Below are 25,453 nucleotides of genomic sequence, written 5' to 3'. Positions count from 1 at the left end.
TGCAACAAGACAATGATCCAAAACACAGCAGTAAATCAACTTCAAACTGGTTTCAGAACAACAAAATACACGTTCTGGAGTGGCCAAGTCAAAGTCCAGACTTGAACCCCATTGAGATGCTGTGGCATGACCAAAACGACTCATGCCAGACCTCCCCGGAATCTGACTTCAACTACAGCAGTTTTGTGGAGAAGAATTGGCCAATATTAGTCCTGATTGACGTGCCAGACAAATCTGCAGCTACAGGAAGTGCCTGGTTGAAGTTATTGCTGCCAAAGGGAGGAGGGGGGACACAAAATACTAAATGTAATGGTTCACTTACTTGTTTTTCCCCCTTCTATCATTGTTTGCATACTATCCTCATTAAAATATCAAAACCTATCAATGTTTGGGTGGTTTTAGTTAAAGCACTTTTTTCATCTGTATGATTTTGACAAAGATCAGATCAAATTTGATGGTGATTTTATGCATAAATGTGAGAAATTCCAAAAGGTTCAGATACTTTTTCATACCACTGTTCATACCAAGTTTCTCCAATAGACATGCATGTTATAGTTGGCAATCACCAATATGTGATGAGTGGGTGGGACAATGCGAAATACTTCCATTAAATCGGCAAAAAAAGTCCTGGCCTTTTTTGCTCACTTCCAAGAAATAGTGGCTTTTTAAATTCACATTACGTTTAACTTTTTTTTTCTTTTCTCAAATCGTTCGATCACTGCCAAATCTCAGTCTAAATGGATTGGATGTCTACTGCCGTCAAATGGAATTTTTGTTGCTGTCAATGATAGTGAGTTAAAAGGAAGGAACAGGCAGAGAACTGTGCAGATGAATCAGAAAACATTGGCGCTTTGAGATATGACCACAATCGTCTTTCCCGTTAAAATGAAAATTTGGTTGGCTAAAAACTATGTTTTAATGGGGAAAATGCACAGTGGGACAAATAAGTATTTAGTCAACCACTAATTGTGCAAGTCCTCCCACTTGAAAATAATAGAGAGGCCTGTAATTGTCAACATGGGTAAACCTCAACCATGAGAGACAGAATGTGGGAAAAAAAACCCCCAGAAAATCACATTGTTTGATTTTTAAAGAAATTATTTGCAAATCAGGGTGAAAAAAAGTATTGGGTCAATACCAAATGTTAATCTCAATACTTTGTTGTGTACCCTTTGTTGGCAATAACGGAGGCCAAACGTTTTTTGTAACTCTTCACAAGCTTTTCACACACTGTTGCTGGTATTTTGCCTATTCCTCCATGCAGACCTCTTCTAGAGCAGTGATGTTTTGGGGCTGTCGTTGGGCAACATGGACTTTCAACTCCCTCCACAGATTTTCTATGGGGTTGAGATCTGGAGACTGGCTAGGCCACTCCAGGACCTTGAAATGCTTCTTACGAAGCCACTCCTTTGTTGTCCTGGCTGTTTGTTTGGGATCATTGTCATGCTGAAAGACCCAGCCACGTCTCACCTTCAATGCCCTTGCTGATGGAAGAAGATTTTCACTCAAAATCTCTCAATACATGCCCCCATTCATTCTTTCCTTTACACAGATAAGTCGTCCTGGTCCCTTTGCAGAAAAACAGCCCCAAAGCATGATGTTTCCACCCCCATGTTTCACAGTAGGTATGGTGCAATTCAGTAGTCTTTCTCTTCCAAACACGAGAACCTGTGTTTCTACCAAAAAGTTCTATTTTGGTTTCATCTGACCATAACACATTCTCCCAGTCCTCTTCTGGATCATTCAAATGCTCTCTAGCGAACCGCAGACGGGCCAGGACGTGTACCCTTTCTTCAGCAGGGGGACACGTCTGACAGTGCAGGATTTGAGTCCCTGGCGGCGCATTGTGTTACTGATCGTAGCTTTTGTTATTGCCAGCTCTCTGTAGGTCATTCACTAGGTCCCCCCGTGGGGTTCTGGGATTTTTGCTCACCGTTCTTGTGATCGTTTTGACGCCAACGTCAAAGTTCCTCAACGGTGAGGAGGCAGTTGAAAGTCCGTGTAGCCCAACGACAGCCCCAAAACATCACTGCTCTAGAGGAGATCTGCATGGAGGAACGGGCCAAAATACCAGCAACAGTGTGTGAAAATCTTGTGAATAGTTACAGAAAACGTTTGGCGTCTGTTATTGCCAACAAAGGGTACATAACAAAGTATTGAGGTGAGCTTTTGGTATTGACCAAATACTTATTTTCCACCATGATTTGCAAATAAATTCTTTATAAATCAAAAAATGTAATTTTCTGGTTTTTTTCCCCACATTCTGTCTCTCATGGTTGAGGTTTACCCATGTTGACAATTACAGGCCTCTCTAATATTTTCAAGAGGGAGAACTTGCACAATCAGTGGTTGACTAAATACTTATTTGCCCCACTGCATTTGAGTAAATTCCATCTAACAGTATAAAATCGTAAATCAAGGTAACAATCATGTCTTTATGATCCTAATTGTGTCATTGTCGTACCTTGATTGTATCCTACCCAAAGAATCATATGGTGATACATTAAGAAACATCAGTTTTTTTAAATTAATTTTGAATGTGATTTCCTTTATTTACACCTACAGCAGACCCCTTAAAACAAAACAAAAAATCACCTCGATTTTGTCCCTGAGATGAGCTATAATGGAGGATGTCATGATGTTATATCATGGCAATGTGTCAATTCTTTAAAATGTTCTAAAAAGGCGCAGCTTTTCCTAATGTTGTGTCATGTTCCGCCACCTCGGCAGCAGCAAAAGTTGGAAGCATGTGGCCTAACACATGTCTTTGATAACGCTGTGCTGCATGAGAGGGGAGCTGTAGATGGAGTTCCAATCTCTCTCAAATACATCCCTCAGCTGTGATTGGACGCTGGGCTGCAGGGACGAGGATGCCGTCTGGTTGACCACCAGGGCAGAGCCAGCCGTGTTCACAAAGTAGTCTCCGGACCAGTTGGATGTACCTGACGGTAAAAATAAAACAATTTTGTTTTGAGGGAAAAACTGAAAAACAGATTTCGACACCACAAGAACTTCTTACCAATGTAGGCAACCTGGTCAGTCACCATGTACTTGTTGTGGTTGACCCTGGCGAAGGGGATCTTCTTCTGCTCGGCGTTGGCCGGAACCACGAAGAGTCGCTAAGGTGACGCGGTTGTATTTAGCTTGTGATAAACATAGCGGCTATTCACTGCAAACATGATGGTTACTCACCACCTGGATGTCCAGCTTGCTCTTTGGCTCGTAGAGCGCATCGAGCGATTTGAGGAAGGGGAACATGGCTGGCGACGTGTTGGACCAGCAGCTGATCAACAAGCGCACCTTCACTCGTTTCTCGTAGGCTACGCGACGTAGCTGGGTGTCGATTTCTCCCCAGTACCTACGGGGGGCGCCACATGTAGCCGTTCACTTTTGGGTACCAAATTTAGTAAAGGAGAACTACTTTGATTGTCACATGGGTTGGTTGCTACACTTGCCACCAGAGGGTAATGTTGTGCAATATCAGTAATGAAATGATCAGAATTCCGCCAATAAAACAAATCTACATTCCCTTTACAGTAGTGTCACATCACGTTGCGTTAAGATGCAATTACAGTAGTACCTCTACATACGAAGTTAATTCGTTCCAGGACCTTGTTTGTAAGTCGAAATGGTCGTATGTCGAGCAGGATTTTCCCATAAGAATACATTATAATTCCATTAGTACGTTCCACAGCCCAAAAACCTACACTAAATCCTTAATAAATATTGCTGTTACTAGTAGGGTTGTTCCAATCATGTTTTTTTTGCTCCCGATTGTTTTAGTTTGAGTATCTGCCGATCTCGATATTTCCTGATCCGATTGCTTTTTTTTGCTCCCGATTCAATTCCAATCATTCCCGATAATTTTTCCCGATCATATACATTTTGGCAATGCATTAAGAAAAAAATGAATTAACTCGGGGGAATATATACATTCAACATACAGTACATAAGTACTGTATTTGTTTATTATGACAATAAATCCTCAAGATGGCATTTACATTATTAACATTCTTTCTGTGAGAGGGATCCACGGATAGAAAGACGTGTGACTTTGTATATTGTGACTAAATATTGCCATCTAGTGTATTTGTTGAGCTTTCAGTAAATGATACTGCAGCCATGCCCCAATGCATGATGGGAAGTGGAACCATGACTGTGCGTCATGCTACCAATGGATATATCTTCTCTGCTATGGGAAATAACAAAGTGTTAAGACAAAGATCAATTGCCACCTTGCTTCCCCACATTGCTTCCCATGATATTTCTAATCTAAGGGAGAGGGATTGCAAGGCTTTAGCCAATTGAAGAAAGGCTCCAAAGGCTGCCAAAATTCACTCTACTCATTTAGCGCTGCCTTTTATCTCTCTAGGTAAAACAGCGTCATTACAGATTGAGCGCGACAATGAGTGAGAGGGTCGTGCAGCGCATACATTAATTGCATTAATTATTTTAACGTGACACATTTTTTTAATCAATTAATTGCCACCGTTATTGGGATATTTTTGATAACCCTACCTTAAGCCTAAACTAAAGACTCTGGATGAGTAACATATTATGTCTGTAACATCAAATACAATTAGAAAACGATTTAATAAAAAAAAAAAAAATATATATATATATATATATATATATATATATACACATATATTAAAAAAAGGCCGATATTTTTTGCCGATTCCGATACTTCGAAAATGATGTGATCGGACCCGATCGATTGGCATCCTCTAGCTGTTACTATTGCATATAGTAGAGGTCATGGAACCGCGGACCTCGGTCCGGTTCCCGACCCCCAAGCCGTCTGGAACGGATCTCAAGCTGTCTGGACTAACACCCGTCGAACAAAAAAAATCATTTTTTTCTGCGGGTTTGCAGAGCGGAGATGGGCAACAAACAAAAACCTTAGCGGTGACGCGCGTGAGCCAGCCAATGGGAGTGAAGCATTTGAAAGTTATTTTTAGTAGGGGTGCACGATATCCATTTTTTGAAACCGATAAATTCCTGTTCCTCAAAGCCGATACCAATACAATAACCGATAATTATATATATATAATTTTAAAATGAAAATATTCATCTGAATTTTTTAACACCTGTAGGTCAAAAATACTAGTGGTGGATTTGAATATTGTGCTTTGTCAGCAGATAAAACGTGCAACAGGAAAGGAGACTTTTGTGGTCTTGGTCCATGAAACAACTTTCTTAACCTGGCAATTATAGGACAGCAAAGCTATCAATAACCACGAGGCCTCTCAAGAACTTGTAAACATAACACTGTAAAATGCAAACATTCACTAATTGCCATAGTAAAGTTTATCACTTAGTGATGGAAAAATACAGCCTCTAGAACAGTAAAAAAACTTTGCATACTGGCAAAACAGGAGTGGAAACAAACACACACATCCCAATCCACCGACACCGTGCCAAAATTAATATTAATAGGCCCGATAATATATGTTGTTATTGGATTTATTGGGACGACGTCATAATTCCAAATATCGGACCGATAATTATCGGACCGATAATTATCGGCACCTCAAATTTTTAGAACAGCATGTCTCACACTCGCTTTCCAGACTCCGCGGAGTGACAGCCAAAAACTGAGCCAAATGAAGTTGGAGGAAGAGGCGAAAAGGTACGGCAAATGGCGTGCTCAAAACTACGCAAGATTGATCCAGAAAACAGAGTGTTTAAGGAGGAGTAGACCAACACATTTTTGTTCATTTTACCTGGCGGCACCACAAGACCGCAATGCTCATCTGTTCAGAGATGGTGTTCTGCCCAAATCTGTTACATCGGCGAAACGTCCTACATTAGTCGAATTTGACACCCAAAGTACTACCGTGCTCGCTAAATTTGTTTTGTTTGGATGCGTACAGGCAGAACGTACTAAAAAATGCCTTAAGAAAATATTTAAATGCAGTTATACCAAATAAGGACGGTTTAAATACGCTATGTGACTAATGTGGTCAACTGCTTCAAAGCCAACACAAAAAACCACAATGGTTAAAAGTATGAGAGGGTAATACATGCAAACAGTATTTTTCAGGCAATGAAAAGGTTCTAAAAAACTAAATAAATACAAAAATAATGAGTACTCGCCGCTTCAAACCGATGTGCGCATGCGTGTGGATGCTTGCGCAAGCACGCTGAGCGTTGTGTAGACGTTTCGCCGTGTAGAAAGGAACGACCGAACAATGGAAGCGCTTGTAAAAAGCAGCCATTTGAAAAGGCACTATGAAACGAAGCACGCAGCTTTTTCGCAAAGTTTCCCTATGAACTCTGCCATCTGTTCTCAAAAAATAGCGGAATTAAGGGCTCAATATGATCGCTTTATTATTTATTACTAATTAATTATTATTAAATATCATTTATTACTTACGATACTTTTGCTTTTTATATTTTATTTACATTTTTGAATGATGTAATTATCAGCATGGCCACGTAAAGATACGTTTGTATTTTTTGGAAAAAAAGACGCATTAAAAATATTTCCGGACCCGAGATTGTTGTAATTTTTTAATTTCGGACCCAGAGGATTTTTAATTCATGACCCCTGGCATATAGCAATTACAAAGAGCAAAACAAATAAATTATGAATAAAAATCGTAAAAATAATATAATAGTAGTAATAATAATAAATAAAAATACCTGTAATAACGTAATGAATCGGGTTCTAACGTGGCGGACAATTTTTGTGACGCGAGTGATGGTGAGATAAGAGTGCGGTTCTATTTTACTCCCTATTTTAATGTTTTGATGCTGGCGTTGATGTTGATGGAATAAATGTTTAGAAACCTGACGAAGCAGGTGATTTCTTTGGCGATGTTATCACAATAATAATTGCCACCTTAACTTATAAAGGGTGGCGAATGGAAGAGGACCGTCTACGGCTGGCGGAAAACACTCAGGTGACTTGAAGTTCCGCTCTGAGACCCCCAATTTGGCCAAATTTCAAAATTGTCCGATATGCATGTGTGATACATAATTGGACAGCTTAAAATCTACATTTTCTTGTTTCGATCCCAAAACTCCATGTAGCAAGTATCACTGAGTGTCAAGACACAGCTGTGAATGGCCACGGCTGGATTTTTGGGGGATTTTATGGGTGAAACATGGTAATATAACAAGGGTCGCAATGCAGAAATCGCAGACATCGAGGAGTGGTCGAGATTTTAATTTTCATATATTTACCCTTTTAAACTTTTTTTTTCTTTGTTTGAATCTATTATTTATCATCTAAAATATCTGAGAAAATGCGAGTCACCCAAAAAAAAAATACAATTAAGCGATAGTTATGAGGTAGATATCCGTGACTTTTTTACAGATGCCATTTTTTTCATTGACATAATTTGTTTAAAAGTTTAAAATGAGAGAATACTTTTTTAAAGTTTTTTTTTTTTTTTTTTAACTAAATATGAGACATCAATTAATGATTCTAAACCAAAACCGACAGTCATTTTGAATAATAAATATAATTACCTTCGTTTTACGTCTGGGTTGAAACAAAAGCGGTTGCGCGACATCTGTAAACGGGGGTTTTCTGGGTAAAACGGACAAATTAAAAATAGTTCAGGGGCTTAATGCGCCGTGAATCTGCTATGGCAGCATATAGACATATTGTTCTATCAAACACAACAGTTCTTTTGGCTTAAAATACAGCAGTTTCTTTTAAAGAGGAGATCAAGAGCAGAAACTGCCTTTTCAGTCTTGTCTGTGTTTTCCGCCGGCTGTATTGTTAAGCGAGCCATATCACGGAAGTGCACCTCACGCTCATAATTTTCTATTTAATTTACACCGACATGCGGATACATCCACTCTCATTGCTGTCTTCACAGGCAATGCCACAAATCAAAGTAATCAAAGTCAAACAAAAATGACGTATTAATTAAGTCCCATCCATGCCATCTTGTGGCGAAAAGATATGTCAATAATAACACGCAATAGGAACATTATTTCCACATCAACTGAGGACACATCCATAAATACAAAACATTTCTCTCAACACCCACATTTGTTCTCATGTTGATGCCCTTTTTAACAAACAAATTAATGTTTACATTTCAAATTCCGAAAATAACACTGTCAAACGTTTTGTCATGATATCAGCTATCATGTCATCTGTTGGACAATACGTCAATGTTACTCTTCCCTGATCTCAGTATATTCAATAAAATGGTATTTTATGTCTACGTGCTTGCATCTCTGTCTATTAACAGGATTTTTGGCAAGAGCGATTGTCCCTGGTTGTCATCGTGTAGTTTTTGGAGTGTACTGATAATAATCAATGGTACCAAGTAGTTGTTCTAAATATAGGCATTCTTGTATGGTGGAAGCTTTGAATCTCATGACACTTTGTGTAATGACAATAAAGGCCTTCTATTCTAATCTATTCTATATCTATCTTCATGTGAATGCAGGGGTCGCGTTAACTGAATATTTTCTGTCGTTGACCGGTTTTTTAAAACGGTGACGGAAAAAACTGAAGTCCGTCCGTCATTTTGACAGGTTGCAATTCACACCCCAGACCACAGGGTGGCGAGTGAGCATATTAATTAGCTATTGTCTCTCTTAATGCATGACGTCGTTGGCTATTCAGTCAGAATATTGTAGCGTCACCGGGGTCTGGCGGCGGCACCGTGATTGACACATCAATGCGAGGTTCTTATTGGCGCACCCGGTGTGCCAGCGCGTCATCCAATTGGTGGACTAGATTGTCGCCTGTGTATAGACCCCAATCACATGACGTCACAACTCCGCCCTCTGACTGGAGCCGCCATATTGTCCGTCAGCTCCTCGTGTTTACACATTACCGCTACGTACATGCCTCCTATTACGGCGTGTTTTTCTGCTCATTAACATTAATAATCAAAATGGTGAAGGCGTGTGTGGCGGTTGGTTGCAGTAACAGAGAAGATAGACGGAGAGACTTGAAGTTCTACCGTATTTTGAGAGCCCTGAAGAGGAGAGCGAGATGGACTGCTGTAATTCGACAAGAAATCTGGGCACCAAACGATCACCACAGACTATGTAGTCATTTTATATCTGGTAAGATGCATTTAATATATATTTAGAAGATTTTGGGCTGACAACCACAATTAAGATCATTGTGCGACGTTGGTGATTGGGTCTATATAGTTGCCTCTTTTTCTTTGGGGGTGGAGTTGTTGGCGGTAAGCAGAGTAAAAAGAGGGAGAAAAATACGACTTCCTTGTCTAATTTTTCGCCGCCAAGCAAGCGTTACAATATTAATTAAAAATGATTGAAAACTAAATACTATTGAATATGTCATTATTATCATTTTAAAAATTTAAGTGACGGGTAAAAATAGATTATGACCGGATTTTTATGACCCTGTCAGTCAAAATGACAGACAACGAAAATGTCTAGCGCAACCTCTGTGTCAATGGTAACAGTAAGCATCAACTTTTTCCTTTTTTTCCCCACCACCCCCACTAACATTGTTCGAACCCATGTTGATTTCTCTCACAAGAAAATATACCATGAGCCCGTCTTGCGGGAAAGCAAAGAAACTACGGTGCTGTCATAGATCGTCGTATTAAGAGCATGTCGTCGGATGTAAAAACAAACAGCGAGTCAAATTTTACGTCGGATGTCGTGTGTCGAAGCGATCGTACGCCGAGGTACCACTGTACTTTTTTTTAAGTGCGAGTTTCAAAATTTAAATGACTATTCTAACAACGTCCGGATGGGAATGAAACTATGAGTAAAAATTAAGACAACCAGCCCCGTTTTCCCGTAAATGTAACATTACTTTTTGGAATTCGAAAACTCCAAGGTGGGCAAGTAGTTCATGACGGCAATGTAGATGAAACTCTGGGCGTCCTCCATCACACTCAGGATGGAATCCAGGTCCGACGTTCTGCCAGCGGCGCAGAAAGATGGAGGAGAACTCTGACAAAAAAAATAATACCATAAGACCCAAATTTATAGTTAAAGTGCCAATGAAAGCAAAAAGCATGTTTATTTCATGCTCCTGATTGAAATGGACCGCTTGGATGTGATCTATATATTTATTCAATTTTTTCATTCCCACGCCATGAAAATTAGTGACTTCCTGGATTTACGAAGAATGTGAATGTGATGTCAGCAGGGTAAACATCTTCAGTATACAGCTAACTACAGCATGCAGAACGACCACGGATTAAGCTGATTTTGCGCATTATTTCATTTAATTTTAGCATCACGCCAGCCCAGTCTGCTGCAGGCTTTGGTTGCTGCACCAAGGAGAGGCGTGTGAGCCGTTTTGAGTTTCAAAAAGTACCAGTCACTGCGGATAATGGCCAAACCAAGTCCGACAACTGTGGGACCATTGTGAGGGGAGTAAGCTACGTGTTATATTATGTCAAATACTGAGATCATAGCACACGCTTTAATAGGGAGGTGGCTTGCATTTTGTGGGTGAACTGAAAATACTCCCTGGTCACCGAGAAGGCCAAAAGCCGATGACCGGCAGCTTGTCCCACACCGTGGTTGCTGGCCGATAAAGGCGTGTCCGCCAAGAATGCGCTTTTTTTCACTTGAACACGAGCAGCACCCCACTCCGACGACAGCCGTTTTGACTGGCCGATCTAGCCTGCCGGTCATACTTGCATGCCCGCCGAGAATGCGCTTTTCTCGGCCTGGCCACGAGCAGCACCCCACTCCGACAACAGCCGTTTTGTCCACCAAGAATGAGCTATTTTCGGCTTTCATTCCCGGGGACGAGCACTGCCGTGGCCGCAAAAGAATGACGCTCTTTCCTCCGTCTCCGAAGCCGGGAAATGACAAAAGTCGGACCAACTCCGGTGGCATTTGCCAGTTTTGACCATTATGCAGTAATTTTGCCCTGTCGAACTTTATATATGCATTTTTAATATTTAATATTCCATTTAGCGAAAGACTGCTAACTGTGATGACCATCATTTCTTGATTCAGCTCAAACTGTGTGCAGACGCACTCCTCCGAGCTCCCATCTGAAACCACACTTCGATTAAAACTGGATGAACAGATTGGGGAGTGCCATGATGACCCAAATGAGTAGCTTGATCTGGACCACAACTTCTACAATAGCTGGATAACTGTAAACACTACACAGCGGACCAGTATAACAACTCCGTGGATGTGGACGGTAGGCCGAAACTTATCAACGGCAGGAGTCTCTACAAGAATTTTAAACACATTAAGGATTATCTACTCAGACCACTAATCTTGTGCAAGAGACTGCTGTGTCAACAACCGCAATCGAGCTGCTTGACTGGACACTGAGTAAACCCAGATTGTTGATAGTGTTATTGTACAGTTTGTGGCCATATGATGTATGTAACTGTACCATGTCTGATTGTGCGTCTTTAGCTGTATGGAGGATGGGAAACTGATAAGCATATGCTTCCTCCCGTCTGCCTTTGTCTTCTTCTTCGGTTCCTGATACCGATGATGATGACAACAAATATTTCATTCATTTTATACCATTTATTTAGCAATGTGGGGAAAATACTTAGATAAAAAGAATATCCTCTAAAAATATTGGAGTAGAGAGATTGAAACATTCATGATATTTTGCTGCTCTGTCGTATTTTCCTCGTCCTGAATCTTCCCCCCTCAATGGGCTGAGTTCTAAATCAGATGAAATCGTGACCCTGCTGACGGCATCACCCAGCTGATTGCTATAATGACAGGCAGGTCTAAATGGCAGATTAAAAGACCAATTTCTCATCATCTGCGCTTTGCTAAATTGTTGTACAGTGGGGCAAATAAGGATTTAGTCAACCACTAATCGTGCAAGTTTTCCCACTTGAAAATATTAGAGAGGCCTGTAATTGTCAACTACCCTCCCAGTCCTCTTCTGGATCATCCAAATGCTCTCTAGCGAACAGCAGACGGGCCTGGAAGTGTACTTTCTTCAGCAGGGGGACACGTCTGGCAGTGCAGGATTTGAGTCCCTGGCGGCGCATTGTGTTACTGATAGTAGCCTTTGTTGATGTGGTCCTAGCTCTCTGCAGGTCATTCACTAGGTCCCTCCGTGTGGTTCTGGGATTTTTGCTCACCGTTCTTATCATTTTGACACCACGGGGTGAGATCTTGCATGGAGCCCCAGAATGGGGGAGATTATCAGTGGTCTTGTATGTCTTCCATTTTCTAATAATTGCTCCCACAGTTGATTTCTTTACACCAAGTGTTTAACCTATTGCAGATTCAGTCTTCCCAGTAGTGATGTGTCGGTCGCGAACGAGCCGGTACAAAGAGCCGGCTCTTTGAAGTGAACGAAGATAGCCGGCACAACACCGGCACCCCCCCCCCCCCCCCCCCACTCTCGCGCTCGCTTTCTCACGTGTCTGAAGCGAGGTGTGGCAGTGGCTCAGGTGAGGGAGTGCCGTGCGCAGAGTGCGAGAAAGGAAGAGAAAGGGGAGGGGCCAGGGGCTTGGTAGTACTGCATGCCACGCCACGGAATGCACGCCACACTGAGCACCGTCCGTCGCGCAGCTGCAAGTGCACAGCCACAGACACACAGGAGGAGGAGGAGGAGGAAAAGACGACACCCGAACACGGTTTGTAGGCCTTCAAGATGAGCCGAAAATGCAGTAACATTGGGAGACATTTAAATTGGTTAAAGTCAGATGACAATAGGGCAGAATGCCGTGTCTGCAAACTTAACCCCCTTATAGCGTAATGTAACACATTTGCTACTTAGAATTTCAATATTTTGAGACTAATTTAGAATTTTGATTTTTTTGTTTTTGTTTTTGTAATGATTGATGCAAGTCAACACGTGCATCTGCAGGTTCCATGAGAAAAAAAAATCTGGATTTAGCTAAAAGACAGGACAAATAATCACTGAGAGAAGGAGCCGGATCAGCCTGTCAAAGTTGAAGTATTTCGTTTTCTTGAATGCAAATTTAAAATAAAGCAAGGAGTAGCTTATGTTTGTCTTGTTCGCTGCTGCTGTTGCAGTTACTACTCACTGTTTTTGTTATGATGCAGCATATTTGATTGTTGTTGAAGTTTAATTTTGTTGCTTGTTTATTGTTTGGAGCCTTTTTGATGTTCAATAAAATAAGTAAAAACCCTTTTCTTTGCTTGATCATTGTTGCTATTTGCAGTCAGTAGAGGGCAATATTTAGTTCACAAAGTCATTTATCAAAATGTATGCTAAATTTGTCATAAATATTTAAAAGAAAAGCTAAAGTTGAAAGAGCCGTTTGAGAGCCAAAAAGAGCCGGCTCTTTTGACTGAGCCGATCCAAATGAACCGGGTCACCGAAAAGAGCCGAAAATCCCATCACTACTTCCCAGCCTGGTGCAGGTCTACAATTTTGTCTCTGGTGTCCTTCGACAGCTCTGTGGTCTTGGCCATAGTGGAGTTTGGAGTGTGACTGACTGAGATTTTGGACAGGTGTCTTTTATACCGATAATGAGTTAAAACAGGTGCCATTAATACAAGTAACGAGTGCAGCCTCGTCAGACCTCGTTAGAAGAAGTTAGACCTCTTTGACAGCCATAAATCTTGTTTGTAGGTGACCAAATACTTATTTTCCACTCTAATTTGGAGATAAATTCTTTAAAAATCAAACAATGTGATCCCCCCCCACACACATTCTGTCTCTCACGGTTGAGGTTTACCCATGTTGATAATTACAGGGCTCTCTAATCTTTTCAAGTAGGAGAACTTGCACAATTGGTGGTTGACTAAATACTTATTTGCCCCACTGTATATAGTCAAATCGTCTCAAAATATGATTATAATTCACATAATAATGCTATTTAAGATTTTTTTTATGCGGTCACAGGCACTTTAAGTTGAAGTTGAGACTCACCGTCAAGTAGACGCTGGACGGCGTATTGTTGAGCATCAGCTGTAGCGGCGTTTCCTTGTTGTAGTCGGTAGAGAAGTTGGAAGGCCAAGGCGCCGGGATAGACTGGCTCTCTCCCAAAAACCAGTAGGCCTCGAAGATCTTACCCAGATCTGCTGCCAAGCAGCTGCAGTTGTACACAACTACCCCTAACTCCTTCACCTGATTATCATATGCCCAATCCATAATGTGAACTCATAATGGTGGCTTTTTATGCAATATTGACATCTAGTGGCGTTTTCTAGGTATAGCTGGACTTGAAACATCTTACCTGTGTGAGGGATCTCCAGTCCATGTTGGCGCTTCCTATGTAAATATGTTTCTTGTCCACGATCCAAAATTTTGTGTGCAGGACCCCTGAGGTCAAATCCTTCATATCAACCATCTGTATGGCAGCTCCTAACATAATGATATTTGTATTAAATTTTTAGATGAGTCACAACACTGGAGAAGGTCAGCAATTATTATTTTTTTTGCTTGTTTAAATGTTCATTTTACCCACCACAGTATTTTCCGGACTATAGACCCCACTCACATGACGTCACAACCACGCCTCCGCGCCATATTGTCTGTCAGCTTGTCGTGTTTACGCATTACCGCAACGTAAATTCCTCCTATTATGGCGTGTTTTTCTGCTCGTTAACATTAATAATCAAAATGGTGAAGGCGTGTGCGGCGGTCGGTTGCAGTAACAGAGAAGATAGACGGAGAGACCTGAAGTTCTACCGTATTCCGAGCGACCCGGAGAGGAGAGCGAGATGGACTGCTGCAATTCGACGAGAAAACTGGGCACCAAACGATCACCCCAGATTTTGTAGTAGTCATTTTATATCTGGTAAGATGCATTTAATATATATTTAGAGGGTTTTGGGCTGACAACCACAATTAAGATCATTGCGAGGCAAATCGCCGACAACATACAGTTTCAAATTCAAGATGTTTATTTCTTCCGCGTCATTATTTTTTGAATAATATTTAGCTGGTACCAAGTGAAAGAAGCTGGCTTCGTCTCCGGATCATCAGTTAAACAGGGGTGTCCAAACTTTTTGCAAAGGGGGCCAGATTTGGTGTGGTAAAAATGTGGGGGGCTACCTTGGCTGATTTACGTAGAACAATATATTTAAACAAATTTAAGCAGCCCTTCTGTGTGTCACATTTGCTTTATTATCATTTTTTTAATTCATAATTTCAACAAACTCGCCTTTGTGGCGTTCTCTTTTGACACTCGGGCTCTTGCGAAATACTGCTGCTGTGAAATTAAACTAGCTTCAAGTTTATATAATTTCTCGCTGTGTATCTTCCCTGTAATGTTGTACAAGTCAGCGTGTCTTGTTTGGTAATATCGCGTCACATCGAACTCTTTGAAAACAGCAACTGTCTCTTTGCAAATGAGGCAGACACAGTTGTTGCGTATTTTATTGAAGAAATAGTCCAATATCCACCTATCCTTGAAGCGTCGGCCATCGCAGTCAACTATTTTTGTTATTGATTGTCGCCATTTTAGAAAATTGGAAGTAAAGGGTCACACGGGGTAATGTTGCTTAGAGTGCTGCTCTTAAAGTTTTTCAAAGTTTCGTGAGAACAGGCTGAGTTTCTGTGGACAAGACAGTTGTAGATATCAGGGTAGCAGATGTGAGGCAGATACGGCGAAGACAGCGGGTCGAAAAATATTGATTTAGGCATCAAATATGGATCTGGCGAATGGATAGACTGAAGCTTTTCCACATAACGCCTTTTATGCAATGCCTCCAATGAGTTTACAGCGTCTGAAAGCACCGGGGCTTCCATGAATTGCACTATAAATTGCTCGACAAATTGAAACCATTGAGAATACGGATAAACAATGACGGACAATATGGCGGCCGGATACAGCGACACGTCATTGTGTGACGTTGGTGAATGGGGTCTATAGGTCGCTTTTTTTTTTTTTAAATCATGGTTTGGCTGGGGCTGAAACTTATATAATGTTCACATATAAAATTTTACATTGTCTGAAATGTTATTTAACTTTGGTCGACCATGGAGTAAATTTTACACACTACCAGCCGCTAAAGGAAACTCTTGGCTTATGATTAAGAAGCACAAGTGATTTTAGAATTTATAAATAAATATGAAATAAGCCAGAACAGTAACGATTTGAAAGGATCGTTGATTTATTTTATTAAGTGTTATGTGCTTTTTCATGTCCATTTAATCATTTATTAAGATATCAAGCTTATTTTTTTCCCAACCACTCAGGGGTAGATTTTTAAGCTACACAAGTATCTGGACAGTCTGAAATTGTCTCTGGAGCCAAAAGAAGGAAGATATGTGACTTGAGTGGTGAAAGGACGACTCACGAATGTCTTGGAGACAAGCTGGACGAGAACTTGATCACTTGAAACTAGTAACCAAAGTCGGGAGCTAATGTGGACAACGTGAAGTTACTACAGCTAAATTAAGCTAACGTGACTCTCGGCATGCGGACAGTTACCCCAAACTGTGAGTAAAAGGCTGTGTACATGCTACAAAAGTTGGGGGGAAAAAAACTTCACCAAGCGGCTGTAATGTAGTTGCTAATCTAAGGGAACTTTATATTAGCTGCTAATCTAAGGGAACTTTACATTAGCATTAGCATAGCAGGAGTGAGCAACGGAGCTGTGAATGTGGTTTTGACGTCAAGTAACCCTGTTCATTTCTTTTGAAGTAATAATAGTTACTGCATATAGCTCCTTGGTGAATGACGACGTTTATTTGACGTCATGACGCATTTTTTGACTAGATCCCAATAAACAATGGAGTGACGTCTAGTCCAAAAAATGATGAAGGTTACCTGAAGCATTTAACCGTTTGAGGTCTTCATTCGGCTGACTCCCATGCTGCGGCGCGCTAACAGCAATGCGGACCGATAAGGAACCCGACAGCTCAGCTAGGTTCTTCAGAATGTTCTCGCCCTGTGCTCATGTGCAAAATATGTTAACTGACCGATGAATGGATGAGATCCGAATGGGTTTTCACACCTGATCTGCCGTGGGCTCGTGAGTGCTTGTGTCTTGGTTGGTGAGTGTCCAGTAGAAGGAGGCGATGTCAATGCTACTGCGGGCCTGGACCAGCAGTTGCAGCCACGCGTTGTAGATAGAACCGTGAGACGGGTCGCTGGAGTTGAACTGCAAGCCCTCGGGGATGCTTTCAACTAGGGAGATTCTGAACCAACAATAAAAAGATTACATGTTTGGGTGATTTTCAAATTGGTCTATTATATTCTTTGTATTAAATTGTTACATGTTTTGGTTTCAACGGACAACATTTAAAAAACAACAACAACTATTCGCTCAGTTTTCTTGAAAGCAGCATTTTTCTAATTCACTTCCTACATTTTTTGTAATACTGGTAGTCTCCGGTTCACGAACGAGTTCCGTTCCTGCGCTGGCGATGTAAACCAGATTTCCGCTGAAGTCGGAAGTAACCCTTTAAATAACTCAAAACACCCTCTAAATTAAAAAAAAAAAAAAAACTATCCAAAAACATGTATTATATGTCATTGCACTGTGCTAGCCAAGATGTCGGAGCTAAGTCCTAACTGGACAGCGAGCTAAGCTCCAAAATGACAATGTCAGACGTCCGTGTTGTTTGCTGACTTTATTCAGCTGCTCTTGACATCAACACTTATAGAAGGAAACTAAAATATATCAGCAATTTATATTTCTGTTTACAAGTAGCTGCTGATACAGCCATAACAAACGATTAGCATTCTAAGTTAGCGTCTGCACATCATCAAAAACAATGACATAAACTACCCAAGAACTCGACCACAACTGAAAATGCACAATAAACAGTACAAAAGGTTTTATATTCAGCTGTCTCCTCCGGAGGCTTCACAGGCAACATATGTGTGCGCAGGCTGTCACCTCTTTACTCGGCTACTTACTCATGTGCGCGTGTGCCGTTACTGCCGTGTGCGGGGTGGGTGGGTGTGTAAATGCGCTCGCGTGCAGAAGTACAACTTGCTAATTTGTAACTGTAATTAGTTACAAATTACTTCTCCCAAAAAGTAATTAAGTTAGTAACTCCAGAAATTGCAGTTTCTAGTTAAGTTAGTAACTCAGTTAGCTGAATGTAAGAGTAATTAGTTACTTGGCCAAGTAACTGGTGTTACCTTTAATGTTTTTTTAATTCCCAAAAAAACAAAAAAAACCAATAACCTTCACTATGCTTGGAAGTCATTTAATGTTGTGAATCAGCCGTTAATGTTGTTAAAATTGCTTCCGTTATTGCATTAGTTCCTCTGTCTACTTTCGATATGTGATAAGTCTTACAACTGTTTCATCATTTAAAAATACACTCAAGTCAAGATTTTGCCGATTTAGGAGTATTTTAGAACAAAAGTTACTTAGCTTCGCTAGGAAGGTTCTCTACAACAGAACCTTCCTGAGAAGTCTACTGCTTTAAGATGACGGCTCCTCACTAACGCCGGCGAGTCTTCATTTCGCATCTAGTTCTAAATACATAATGTTCCTAACTTTGGTGAGTAAGCCTCAAGGGTTCGGTGAAGGTAAAGATACGCAGAGCCCTTCTTTGTACACGGACTAAATCTAGGCAATGTGGTGTTTTAGACTAGTTTTTGGAGGTTTGCCCTCAATTTGCAGGCTTTATTCCATTTCTTTCAACTGCTAGCCCTCAATCTAATGGGAGGAAAAATCAGTTTGCTCAGTGGAAGGCTGACTGGCACTTGATATGAGGAAGTATAACAGTCCTACAAATAGGGTGAACTACTTATATCATTTTAAAAAAAAAATTACGTCATGAAAATAGTGTGTGACGCAAGGATGTGATAATAAAATAACCATGTGGACATGAAAACAAAAAAAGGAACAGTGTGAAATGAAATTAGTTTTATTTAATCAACCAGCATGACATCTTTAGCAAAAGGCAAAATTATTTGTAGTAAGTTTGAAATCTGGAAGACATTTGAACAGGATTCACTTAGATGGTAGCTCGCTAGGCTTTGAATTCTTAAGAAAATGGCTTTATTATGAAATTCCAAAGGGTTCTGTGAATCCATCTGTGAAACTCGTGGGGTTTGGTACCTTTAGCAAGGTAAAGAACCACTATTCTATATACATGTAATATCAACAGTAGCATCAAGTGGGTGTAGTTTGTAGGCTATCTCCTACATTCAGGTATTATTGGAGCCACCTAGCATCGCATTTGCAACAGCGTCACAACTCCCTTCCCGCCTCCCCACTCCCGCTCTGTTCTCTCATCTCCGTTAGACCGCGTCTCTCAGACTTTTCTTGCATCATTCAACCAACATAGTAATGCATAGTAACGCACGTCTTTACCTCCTCAGTAATGGTAATGAGAAAAGTAATTAATTAGATTACTAACTACTGAAAAAAAAAAAAAACATTAGTAACGCTGTTATCAACAACACCACCTGGAGACTACCTGTATTCTAACTTCGCAATTTTCGTAAAAGCAGCAATTTACAGTTGACCAATGAAATAATAATAAATAATATTAAAACTCCCCATTTGTCATCATAGCGGAATGGTTTTATATCTTCGGACTTGCCACTGTTCTACAGTGGGGCAAATTAGTATTTAGTCAACCACTAATAAAAGAAAGAATACTGAATTGCATCCGAAGAACACAATACCCACTGTGAAGCACAGGGGTGGAAACATCATGCTTTGGGGCTGTTTTTCTGCAAAGGGACCAGGACGACTGATCTGTGTAAAGGAAAGAATGAATGGGGCCATGTATCGAGAGATTTTGAGTGAAAATCTCCTTCCATCAGCAAGGGCATTGAAGATGAGACGTGGCTGGGTCTTTCAGCATGACAATGTTCCCAAACACACAGCCAGGGCAACAAAGGAGTGGCTTCGTAAGAAGCATTTCAAGGTCCTGGAGTGGCCTAGCCAGTCTCCAGATCCAGTTGAAAGTCCTTGTAGCCCAACGACAGCCCCAAAAGATCACTGCTCTAGAGGAAATCTGCATGGAGGAATGGGTCAAAATACCAGCAAAAGTGTGTGAAAAGCTTGTGAAGGGTTACAGAAATTGTTGGCCTCCGTTATTGGCAACAAAGGGTAAATAACAAAGTATTGGGATGAACTTTTGGTATTGACCAAATACTTATTTTCCACCATGATTTGCAAATAAATTCTTTAAAAATCAAACAATGTGATTTTCTGTTTTTTTCCCCCACATTGTCTCTCATGGTTGAGGTTTACCCATGTTGACAATTATAGGCCTCTCTAGTATTTTCAAGTGGGAGAACTTGCACAATTAGTGGTTGACTAAATACTTATTTGCCCCACTGTATACTGCATTCTTACTGTGTTATTCAGGCCCCCCCCCAGGATTGATAAATCTAAATTTAAGACTTTTAAGACCTTTTTTAATGCCATTTTAACTGAAAATTAATACTTTTCTCGCACCCATTATTTAGATAATATTGAATCATATTAAAAAATAAAGCACTGAACATCAAATTTAACCTCAATTACTAAGCGTGTTTGACAAAAGAATGCACATTTATTGAAGATACAATTAAAACATTTAAATATAAGGTCTTTCATAATTTTTTCCCAGGATAAAATGGATTTTACACAATTATTGTAAAGCAACTTCAGAAATTACATTTGCAATACAACAGGTTTCCCTTTTAAGAGGACCTAGTCAAGGTGGTAGGTGGGTGATTGTCAAATGGCTACCTTAACTGTAAGGTGCTTGCAATTGGCAGTGAAAGTTTAAAAAACAGCCACTAAATGGCAGTAGTTTACCATTAATTACCACAAAATAAAAAAGCTACACATGACCATTTCCCTTGGTAATTGTTTTTTTACAAGAAGTATACAAAACACATGTTAGTTCTTTGTTAGCTATTGAAGACATTTCTTTTAATCAGATAGAGAAAATCCATACTCTTATTTGATCAAGAAAAACATTTAAATATACCAGGAGGTGTTTTACTATCACCTACATTATAATTTGCCTATCACCATACCATGTTATTCAGATCAACGTTACCCCGCACTCGTTCCAATAATAGACAGTGTCAACCGTGTTGTGTATCTGAGCGTGATGGTGAATCTACGACTCCAGTTTATCCATGCTAAGGCTACTAGTACACCTGCCAATACCCCGTTGAACATGGCTAACTCTTGAGTTAAAACAGCGAAATTCACATTCATTCGAAAGGCAAACCGTGCAGAAATACATTGCATCTAACACACTTTAATTGGAGAAATTGGCAACTTACTTTGAAATGTTAAGCAGGTCCACTGCCTTCACATGACCCATAAACTGCGACCCAAAGTATCTGGATGCGTCTTGGTCGCCAATCCAATACCTCACATGCTGGTCCAACTGTTTGGACTTGGTTGTCTTGTTGAGGCTTTCGTCGAACATAACAACTAAGGCATCTGAGCAATTCCTTGTGTTAGCACACAGTACTGTGCGATTGCCTGCTGTTGTGATGTCGATGCTAATGATGCTAACGGCGCGCGCGCACGAAGTGCAGTGCATCGTAAAAATTCTACGCGTCATCTTCGTTATGGATTGAAAAAAAAAAAAAAACATCGTCACAGATATAATTTAGGTTGCACTGAGATGTTCCTGAAAATTAAAACCACGGTGAAAAAATTCCAGACTTACGACAGCTAGTTTAATACTTTTAATACCTTTAATAATGGAAAACTAAATTCAATGCTTTTTTAATACTTTGAATAACCCGCGGGTACCCTGTTATTGTATATTGGTTTAAAGAAAAAAAAAGTGTGTGTGTGTGGGGGCGCAATAATATCGCATTTCGCAATTTATGAGAGAATTTATCGCCAACTAAATTTTGTTATCGTGACAGGCCTAAAGGTCAGTATTAAAACAAAGAAAATGCTCATTTCACATAAACATCTCCCTATAAATAGCAAAACCAGAGAATCTAATAACAGATTATTTTAATTAGTCGTTCTTACTCGCAAGGGTCTAAACAGGACTCCTTCAAGGCTAGTCGTAAGTCTCCACTGTCGTTAGGAGTTGCGGACCCCAGCAAGTTGTAGAGTGCTGTTGCAGCAAGCAGAAACGAGGCAATGGAAGCCGCTACCACAAGACAACAGGAGATCTTCAAAAGGCCAAAAAAAGGTCATCATTGTGAGTTGACTTGAATCGGTGGCGTCATGTTATGTGAGATATTATACCTTCTGAGCTTTATCGTCCGAGTCGAAGCGCCTTTGCCCGTTGTCTGACAACTAGGGAACAACACACAAACATTAGTAACTTTTTCTACCTAGTGTACAAGAAGTAACCTGTGGTACCTTTTCATATGGGACTTCAATCTTCATGTTCACCAGGAAAGTCTACGTGCTTTGGTACCTCAGATGACTTCCAACCTCTTCATCATGAAACGTGACAGAAGTGTGTTGATGTCGTATATGATGCAACAACAAAGAATCACATGATCTATGCGTACGGACAAAGAGATGCTTCTAGGCCTCCATTCACTTTAGAAAACTCCACAGTTCAATGGCAATAAAAAGTTATTTAGAAAATAATGCTGTTTAGAAAAACAGGTGTGCGTGTTAGTGGCCGACATGTTGAGAAAGCACGCATGTGTTCCCTTTTTTTTTTAGCTGACATCATCAGTAGACATAATCAAATGACTTGAAATGTGGAAAAAGGTGCAGATTAGTGCATATTTGACTTGTCATGTGACCATGTGTTGGGCAGCTTTCATTGCTACAACGGGGGATGTTAATTTCAACGCTAGCAGAAGTGATTTTTAATTTGTTGTCAGATTATTTAGCATTCAAAAATATGATACACAACTCAGGAGTTTTTACAGTAATATTTGCTCATGTTTTAACATTTTCTTTTCTTTCCTTTTTTTAAGCATTTCACCCGACTTTTAAGATTAAGTAGTGAAAAAAATGCCGTAAATCCTTCGAAAAACGCCTCAAAAATCACAATTTAGAGGTATTATTTCTTGCACATGGAATAGTGAAAATGCGATTGATTACCTTTTTTGTTGCAAAACAGTGAATCAAAAACTCAAACCAAGAACACTAAATGAAAATCTAAACCAATAATTTTTCTACATTAGGACTAGCTTATTCTGCTGAGCCAGCGCAAAGAAGTCGCCTTAAAAATAGATTAAAAAGAGTTCAACGCACCTGCGCTTAAGCTTTTCTTTTCAAAAAAGTCCTACACGGAAACGTTGTTGTCTCTTCATGTCCTAAAATGACAAGTAAATCCGCGTCCTCCCACGTTTTCTTTCAAGAAAAACAAAAAACTAGGTCACAGCGAGCAACAAACTCACTTAAACTGTACACAGTAAGTGACAGTCATGTGATCTGATTTCACCAATGAGTAACGGGATAGTACGTCATGTGACGCGCGGGATGTAGCTACTGAAGATTGCAGTGTAAGTTTTAATAACCACCTCTAGATGTCGCCGTCGTCACGCTGACAATAGCACTAAAACAAGCAAGTCGGAAAAAGTGGATCCCAGGTAAATTTGTTTGTATCTGCCCAGGCTACTTTGACTTTCTCCCCATTTTTCTCCCAAAAAATGTCGACATACATACTATGTAATCCATTAGGATGGCGGAGGAAATGTAACAATTCTTGTATGTGTACTCTTTGGCAGGAAAGCGTGACGACACCATTAGCAACTGTAAAAAAAAAAAAAAAAAAAAAGGCCAAATAAGTCTACGTTTACTACTCAAATGACCTTGGTGAGTACTTTATGTGTTTACTACAGGTATATTGTAAATGTATATGTGAATTGGTTACATGATAAATGAGTTTTAGCGAATATGGACGCCATGTATGAACAATTGGTGGTAGTTTATAGGCGCCATCTTGAAAGTACACCTTCTGGTACCGATCACTTCGATGTTCCCACCCCACACATTACGCTGTTCTGCATATTATCACATTAACCAAATTTGAAAAATAGATGACAAAGAACATATGTAACATGCTATAAAATGAAAATATTTAGATGACCTGTTGAATGCTGAACTTTTAAACTTGCTAAACATCCAGCATCATTAGCAAACAACAGTAACATACACTCACCGGCCACTTACCATTCTAGTAACGGATTGGACCCCCTTTTGCCTTCAGAACTGCCTCAATTCTTCGTGGCATAGATTCAACAAGTTGCTGGAAGCATTCCTCAGAGAGTTTGGTCCATATTGACATGATGGCATCACACAGTTGGTGCAGATTTGTCGGCTGCACATCCATGATGCGAATGTCCCGTTCCACCACATCCCAAAGATGCTCTATTGGATTGAGATCTGGTGACTGTGGAGGCCATTTGAGTACAGTGAACTCATTGTCATGTTCAAGAAACCAGTCTGAGATGATTCCGGCTTTATGACATGGCGCATTATCCTGCTGAAAGTAGCCATCAGAGGTTGGGTACATTGTGGTCATAAAGGGATGGACATGGTCAGCAACAATGCTCAGGTAGGCTGTGGTGTTCCAACGATGCTCAATTGGTACCAAGGGGCCCAAAGAGTGCCAAGAAAATATTCCCCACACCATTACACCACCACCAGCAGCCTGAACTGTTGATACAAGGCAGGATGGATCCAAGCTTTCATGTTGTTGACGCCAAATTCTGACCCTATCAGCCGAATGAAGAAGGAGATAGCGGTCGCATGTTGCGGAAGCCCGCCGTTATTTTGTTATTCTTTTTCTTTATTATTGTTGCCACAATAAAGTGGCTAAGCCAATACAGACGGCTGTCCTTCTACCCCACATCCGGGGCATTACTATATTTTGGACTTTTCGGCGAAAGTGAGCGGTGGATGGCCGTCTTGGACGGAAAGGCAAGTTTGAATGAATTTGCGCCGAGCGGCATTCAATAGCGGAAAATGCAGACCTGTTACAGCGGACGGACATATGCAATCACGACTGACAAAACCTAAATAAATGCGCCTTTTTCCCCAAGTTTCACTAGCTCTGGGACACTCGAAAAATGTCTCTCATACCTCTCCTTGCTAAGCTAAATGGTATCTCGATGTGCGTTTGTGTGGAAAAGTAGTTCACGAACAACAAAAAAACTATTCACGTTCTCACCGAAACTAGTAAAACTCCTTACACGGCAATTAGAATTTCACCCTACATCTTGAAATGGCTCCATTCCAATGACGGAGGTTTGGTCGCTATAACAGCATAACCTGAATGTACACTTTTTGCTGGGAACAGGACATTAATAAAACCAAACTGATGAGGTGAACGGGGGTCAGGGCTTAATTTCTCACCAATATGAACCTGATTAATTGATAGGCTAAATGATCAATGCAAAAATAAATAAATCTGTATTGACTTGTACTAACTTTCACACTGCAAATTTATAACATTTCAATCTGATGATTTTTCTTAAATCTATTCGAATAATTTTTTTTCATCTTGTTTTGAGTGTTAAAGACTAGATAACAGATTAATGGGTCAGATTATTCAATTTACTTTAGGTAAATATTACCATTTGTTTATATTAAGCCCATACATCTATAGGTTGGTCATTTTTCACCAAAATCAAGGGGGAAAATGATTTCAAATAATGCTTTGAACAATATCACTTCTTGAAAGAAGAACATTTCTGACAAAAAAAAG

The 25,453-nt window shown here is 40.3% G+C and overlaps 1 protein-coding gene across 1 annotated transcript; it reads right to left on the bottom strand.

Annotated features, from left to right (window-relative positions):
- Nucleotides 1-2,426: 2,426 nt before the first annotated feature.
- Nucleotides 2,427-23,156, bottom strand: LOC130918036 (5'-3' exonuclease PLD3-like). Its single transcript, XM_057839892.1, has 12 exons — nt 22,996-23,156; nt 22,141-22,217; nt 22,024-22,074; nt 21,802-21,947; nt 16,846-17,029; nt 16,659-16,779; nt 14,118-14,245; nt 13,811-14,008; nt 9,773-9,912; nt 3,193-3,358; nt 3,020-3,119; nt 2,427-2,942 (listed from the first exon to the last, which is right to left on the bottom strand). The coding sequence occupies exons 2-12, from the start codon at nt 22,165-22,167 to the stop codon at nt 2,755-2,757; spliced, it is 1,449 nt and encodes a 482-aa protein (XP_057695875.1). The 5' UTR covers nt 22,168-22,217; nt 22,996-23,156; the 3' UTR covers nt 2,427-2,754.
- Between the last annotated feature and the right edge of the window lie 2,297 nt (nt 23,157-25,453).

Source organism: Corythoichthys intestinalis, chromosome 6, assembly GCF_030265065.1.
Source record: "Corythoichthys intestinalis isolate RoL2023-P3 chromosome 6, ASM3026506v1, whole genome shotgun sequence".
In the NCBI taxonomy this organism is placed as follows: Eukaryota; Metazoa; Chordata; class Actinopteri; order Syngnathiformes; family Syngnathidae; genus Corythoichthys; species Corythoichthys intestinalis.
Note: the sequence above shows the minus strand (reverse complement) of the source record. Positions and strands in the feature narration are given on the sequence as shown.